The sequence below is a fragment of the Sinohyriopsis cumingii genome, unplaced genomic scaffold, assembly GCF_028554795.1.
Source record: "Sinohyriopsis cumingii isolate HCF-2022 unplaced genomic scaffold, ASM2855479v2 utg001518l, whole genome shotgun sequence".
In the NCBI taxonomy this organism is placed as follows: Eukaryota; Metazoa; Mollusca; class Bivalvia; order Unionida; family Unionidae; genus Sinohyriopsis; species Sinohyriopsis cumingii.
Window position 1 is genome coordinate 785,275 of NW_028316010.1, and position 7,226 is coordinate 792,500.

At 34.5% G+C, this 7,226-nt stretch overlaps 1 protein-coding gene across 1 annotated transcript; it reads right to left on the reverse strand.

The window, feature by feature from the left end:
- Positions 1-2,990: 2,990 nt before the first annotated feature.
- LOC149772065 (uncharacterized) lies at positions 2,991-4,681 on the reverse strand. Its single transcript, XM_089947927.1, has 2 exons — positions 4,032-4,681; positions 2,991-3,444 (listed from the first exon to the last, which is right to left on the reverse strand). The coding sequence occupies exons 1-2, from the start codon at positions 4,513-4,515 to the stop codon at positions 3,386-3,388; spliced, it is 543 nt and encodes a 180-aa protein (XP_089804053.1). The 5' UTR covers positions 4,516-4,681; the 3' UTR covers positions 2,991-3,385.
- Positions 4,682-7,226: the final 2,545 nt, after the last annotated feature.

Below are 7,226 nucleotides of genomic sequence, written 5' to 3' on the forward strand. Positions count from 1 at the left end.
TTAAACCTGTACTAATTGATTCAGTACTATCCTTTGTTCATAGAAGAGACAAGGAAATCTACAGTTATATAGTAAAGACAGGATCCACCGGAACAAAAGGTAGACAGTGACTGAATACTGCCAGAACTGTTGTTAGATTGGTTACATTACAGATTCGCGTCATCATGAGAAGCCTGTCTTATGCAATGTAATTTAAACATTCGGGAATAAACAAAACCTCTGTCATTTGGAGGCAGTGCCAGCGGATTAGGTTAGTGACTAAAAGGAATATGCCTCTTCAAGTTTATGTAGAACAAACAACAGTACATAAAAATGCATATAGCAAAATCCCTGATGTACACAAATAGTATGTAGTCTCTGATCAGTTTACAGCAAGTATAAACTTAAAATGTGTTTTACTTTCACATCTAGTACAAGTTTGTTGTGTAATCGTACCATTCAAAAGTCATCAAATGACAAACATTGCCAGCCAAATTCATACAGTTTAAGAACTTGTGAAACTGGCTAGTGAGGATATTTGTACATAGTTGCAGATGCATCAGTTTGCAAATGCAGGAACGATTTATATTGGCCAAAACATAAATATGTGCTCAGACCCGTTTGCGTTTATTTCTGTGTAAACTACATGGATAACTAGTTTACACTAAATTCAATCGATATTCACGTGCAAAGTAACTAATGTGAACACTGAATAGGAAGGCATACGCAGTGCATTCCTTTAAAACGTGTTTATATTTTCATTTAGAAAATCAAATAAACCGATTCGACAGAATCAAATAACAATTCTTTGTATTTTTCTGAAGATAAATAAGTTTTTCTTATACTAAAAGACACAGAAGTCTTTATTATACTAGAATTGAGAAAAAAAGTTGTAAGTTCAATATATGTCAAGAAGAACGTTGGAGCCATATTAAGAAGCACTATCTCGGCGGCTCGTTACAAATTAATGTAAAAATATTACTAAATGGATACAGCGATTGAGAGGATGGAGGTCAAAGACTTACTATATAGCAACTGTTATCATAGTTCTTCGATGTAAGAAACTGACCCTGATAGTTAAGATGTGGGAGAAAAATTACCTCTATTCTAACATCGTTAATGTAGGGGCTGATGTGATGCACTATTTGGCTGTTGGATCACTATAACCAGTTACCGATAGTCTTAATTCCATTTCTGAGTAGCCCTTGTAGGTAGCCTAAAATGCTAATTCACACTCATGGTTACTGGTATGTCTTGACAGTAACGACTCAGCCACGTCACAATAAAATCATTAGATCATCAAATATAAGACTTATTTGTGTGTCAAACAAAACATCGCTTCCTTTACATTGAACAATGAACTTCTGCTAGGCCAGATGTTCCAAATGTATACAGTAGAATGCAAGATATTTTCGGGGGGTGGGGTGTAATGATATCAAACACAAAACATATGTACGGTATATTGTTTGATAGTTTAGGTTTACGTGACGTACATTTAAAATGTAAAATCAAAAATCGTTCATAAATACAACAGCAACAGTTCAGCATCATTCTTTGTTAATAGGTAGGAGATTTGCACATTGAAAGATTGATGTTACCAATAATATTGATATCGAATTCAAACATCATAATGACAATTTTGATCATTTGCATTAATCCTGAAATGAGTCTAAAACTCACATGGCCCTTCATATACTAAGGAACTAATATCTTCCAAGAAAGGCATTAACTGTTACGCGAAGAAACATTCAATTTGATTTCTCTTTAATCTTCATTTACTTTACATTATGGTCTTTCTTCTACTAGGGTAAGCCCACAATCTCTTGGATTTTCTACACTTTTAGAGCGGAAAGTTGATAATTATTTTGTTCACAATAATGAATTCAATTTGTTTTACCACATATCTACCTTTTGGCCAATATTATACTGAGTTTCTCTTAATTTACAAATCAGTTCTAGAAATTAATATCTCTCGTTCAAGTTTGAAGCTTAAACGGTTTCACAAGATAAATTTATAATTTGTATTTTCCAACGAATAAAAATATATTTGAATAAACAGAAAAAGAATATCATTGAACGTATTTTGTCTCTTGTCGTACTACGAGAAGAAAACACATAAAAAGCGTTGTGAAATATAATATTGCATTCTTTTGAACACATCAATTCTCTTTTTCATACTAAAGACCCAGCTAAGGGTTTCATCTCTCGCTGTGGTCATTACACCGTATATTTTGTGCGATAAGTGTATTCAGCTGTGTATTCCAAAAACTCTGCATTCTTAAAGGCACAAACATTGAATGAACAGCCACTGGTAGAAAAACAATATTGTGTTAGTTTCTAAAACTACAATAAGCCTCACATAGTTGAAGACATTTCAAAGCTATTTTGAAGCAATCATTTATAATCTACGGGTGTATTTTCACCACAGTGCTTGTGTATTCACACCATACTTGTCAATGATGGTCCGAGTAACCTCAGTCTTGTAGTTACATGACTCGTGGCTCAATTAAAAATTACATATGAATGACTTTCACTTTATCAATTTAAAGTGAAGATTACAAATTAAGATCAACAACTATCATTAAAAATAAAAATGTCATTGTTTGATCTAGTGGCTGCTGATTAAATAATTTTACCATTTATGGAAATAAAACAAATTAACTAAGGTTCTACTAGCTGTTATGAATAATTCCATAGGGCCAAAATACATGGTCTGATAACCATTGTGGAAACTGTAACGACAAAAGGTGGTGTCGACATTTTATAGCATATGACTGTGTTAAACACACGGTAGAATCGAAGGGAAGTGTAGATGTTGGGTAAAATCGCATTCGGCAATTCTATCTAACATAGATTCGAAATGAGCTTCATCTATGGTCTGATTATGCGCAATTGTATTCCATCAAGAAACGTGTTTGACTGATAAAATAAAACAACAAAACAAAATGATATCTTTATTTTTTAACGGCTAGAATACAATCATTATGTTTAGCAGTTTTATTTTCCCGAGCACTGATTACAATATACATTTTGATTCAATAGTTAATCTATGTGCTCGCAATGTCTGACCACAGTAGAAAACCAGAGAAAGCTTCCCACCCTCCAAGATTTTCTCCATTAGTGATTTCCATCCAAACTGATTGTCCTGCCTGACAATGAGCTATAGTGACACCGGTTGACATGTTATCTCCTTGAAGATGGAAGCCAGCATATAAACTCATCTTAGGCACCCCATCAATTTTGAGGGCTGCATCTATGTACACTTTATTAATACTTCCTATCGTTCCCGTGAAGAAGTAAGTACCTGTAGTAGGGCAGACAAATATCCCTCTAGACATGTCAAAGCCGCCACCCTCATTATAGTCAAGTGAGGCGAAAACTATCCTCTCACTTGTGTGATGCCCGTCTAACTCGATATGCCACTAGCGCGGAAAGCGACACGGTCTTCAGTTGGAGCTCGCAAACCTGTAAAATATCGATGCGTCAATTGGCAGAATATGTGTATCATTTGTTTCATAAATAACAAACGATTCCGATAAAACGTACAAAATCCAAACATTATTTGTATGAATATTATTTTCATTAACATGATAGTCACGGCGAATTTGCAATGTATTCACAGTAAATGAATGACGTAATAGTTCCGTCCAGTTATTATGACTGAAAAATGATAATTTATAGCAAACTCCAGATTTCCTCACCTAATAATGAAACAAAAAGCCAAACATTTATCATTTATTCCTATCTCATCTAAAGCAATATCAGTGACACAGTGTGGTATTGATTGAGATTTCGATAGTACATTAGTATCCAAAGCATTTTTAACCTATTCATACAGCGAGCATAACATTACATGGCGACTGCAATACTTGAAAATATAAATATAGCATCTATTCGCCTCTGATATATAGCCATTGTCAAGACTAGAATTGTATTTTCCTGATTGAATTATGTTTTAGTTATATAAAGAGATGATTGAGAAGAAAAAAACTGGCTTCTTATATAATCTCAAAACGCTGATCAGGGACATTCATAGTTCATAAGCAGCAAACCTCGTAATTTGTCAGATGCCAAATGCCCCAAGTAACCCTTGCTTCTTTCTTTTTCCCTTATGTGTATAGATGACGTATTATCAGTGTCCTCATTATCAGTATTTGTGACCTCAGACGGTGATGAGGTTTCCGCCATGTTATCTCCGCTTGATTTCTGATTCATCTTAACTAGGTATTTCTCCAGCACTTTCAACTTTTCCTCCAACTCACGTACCCTTGAGAGACGGGACTCTGCCTTATGAAGCTTCGTCTCTAACTCATCGACATGTGAAAGTCTATCTTCCAAGCTATCTATTTTTCTTGTCAAAATTTCAACTTGGACAATGTGATCATTCTCCAACTTTATGAGTCTGTCCTCAATTTTTTTCATAGGGATAAAATAGTCATTTGAGGTCCCCTCCGATGCCATTACCTTGTGTTCTAGCTGCTGTAGCAACATGTTGTTCTTTTCATACGCTTGCAATTGCGCCAGTTTTCTCTCCATCGATTCAAGAATTGACTTAGCATAGTCTATTGTATTCTCCAAGGAATTTTGTTCGTACAGTCGTCTTTGATTAAAATCGTTGATTCGTTTATAGTCTTTGCCAGAGGCTCTGCGCTATTTACCAAAGAACTTAGAATAACTGCAACGACAGCTCTTAAGATCTCCATTTTACACCAATCGTACAAATTGTGAATTACACCAGACAATACGCATCTATAAACCTTGCCTTATCAATGAATCTAATCAGAGGGCACGGGGAGGCAAAGGAATTGTCATGCCGTATGTACATGACTAAAGATCCATATATCGGAGTGCCATTTCATTCAGTATTTAACAACTACTGATAGCTATTACATCAGTTAACCTGCAAATACATAAAAACGAAAGCAAACATAGAGATGGAATTATCAACTATTTCTAAAGCATACCTTCTGTAGCAATATATGGTTATGAGCATATATGATTTTTGGATTAGTAAATATGAAATATATCGGAACGTAATATTAAAGGAATACGTCTCTCTCTCTCTCTCTCTCTCTCTATATATATATATATATATATATGTTCTCTCTCTCTCTCCTCTCTCTCTCTCTATATATATATATATATATATATATATATATATATATATATATATATATATATATATATATCACATTTTAGCACTGACAATTCTAAATATCATACATTTTCTGAAGTAAAATATACCTGACTATTAATACCAGTCGAACAATCTGTCCGTCTACCTCTCTAGATATCAAATAATAATATCACAGTTCTCTCATGATTGGGGGGCCCCGAGTGGCCGAGTGGTCTAAAGCGTTCTCGGTTACGGATTACTGCCATCTCACCTCTGTCTGCGTAGGTTCGAGTCTCGGATTCGGCCAATGTGGGTATGTGAGAAAGCTTGCCAGTAGCTTCTCGTGGGTCGGTGGTTCTTTCCGGGGTTTTCCCGGGTTCTTCCTCCACCATTAATACTGGCCGCCATGTATAGCCTATCGTGTGCTGAAAAATGGCGTTAAACCCTACAACAACACCAACTCTCATGATTGGGCTGATTAACTATGCGTTACATATAAACATTGATTGATATTTTGACAGTCTGAAATGAGGACTGTGTCAGTGAGGTTATATATGATCGTATATATGATCGTAAATACGCAAAGCTTGTTACTGTTCAGTACTACAATATTAATCTGTATGGTGATTTGTGTGGAATTTTTGGTTAGCTCTCCATGGTTTAGAATGCTGCAAGGTCAGCCACAGATCGGTCTCGTTAAACAGTATGTTCTACTTATGTCAGGACAAAACTGCCCATAAATGCATGATGTTCGTGCCTGCATGTGCAGAACAGAAGATCCACAATGTACAACTTGCATTCGTCTAAATAACGTTATTTCTAACAATTAAATTAAACGAAAATCAAAGTATAACGATGATATCGTTGCAGTAGTAAGACAGACGATTGTGTATGAAGAACGAATAATAAGACAATAGGCAACTGAATGGCCCTATGCCATAAGGATGTGATAATTTAATTTATTGTACAAGCACTAACGGTATGTTCAGCACTTTACCATGTACCGATATTAACATAGTTTCATCATGTGCAAGTATATCCACATTTATCATGTAAGTTTTGCTTTCCAAAAAGATGCATGTCATTGAGAAATCTAGTCGGTATAGAGGTTTGATATTTTCACAGAAGCTGCTGTGGTACTCCTAGATAGAGCAGAAATGTAATGTATGAAATAAAATTTTAAATTATCAAAAACATGGCTAACTATTTCCAAAAAATAGTTAATACTGCTTTCGAGATATATATATATATATATATATATATATATATATTATATATATATATATATATATATATATATATTTATATATATATATATATATATAATGCCATCTGACCAATCAACACCAGTGAGGGGGGAGGGGGGTATTCGGAAATATGAATATTTAAAACAAATTGGTTTTTAGAACTTTTTAGGTTTCAGATATAAAAACAACAACAATAATGGATCAAATAGTTTACCATATGTGTCTTTCGTAACCGCGAGCTTTATTATACAGTGTCGTCAGGTTATTGCAATTTTGTGTCACTGATATTATGAACAGTGTAGATAAATCCCGAATCCGCTACTGAGCACAAAGTACTTGACGTTTACTTCATGTAAGTTCAGTATCAAGGGTTTCATCAAGCCAAAAAAAATTTTTTTCTCTCTCACTCCAGATTTCTTGCCCCTATGCATGTGAGAAAGAGAGGTGGGAGGAAAAAGGGAAAGCAGAAAGCATAGTCACGAATCTGAGTATCATGTTAACTTAGTTTAGAAAACTAGAATTATTAATATTCTTTGTCGTTATTTTCTGACGTCACTGATTGATTAATCAGTGGCAATCAATCATTGATAAATATAATCGATATAATGCAGTTGAAACAATGTTTATATATGTATATTAATACGGCATGGGAAAATCACAATTAGTTATAACAATAATGTTGGTATATCAAATTGTTTTATAACAGCACTTTAAAAAACAATTCGTGTGTGTGATTTAGATTTTTAACGTAGCTTTAACAATTTTCCAGTCATAACGGTATGATGTCTCAGTGTGGCAATTTAAAGTGATGTCTTGTACTTGGGTATCATGCCGCAGACATGTATCATGATGTCCCACCCAGTCAGATTATCCTGAAAAGCGGC

Coding starts and splice junctions, on each gene's coding strand:
- LOC149772065 (XM_089947927.1), bottom strand. CDS start 4,515: ATGGAGAGAAAACTGGCGCAATTGCAAGCGTATGAAAAGAACAACATG. Junction 3,445..4,031: donor GGCATCTGACAAATTACGAG/GTTTGCTGCTTA, acceptor GATATTTTACAG/GTTTGCGAGCTCCAACTGAA.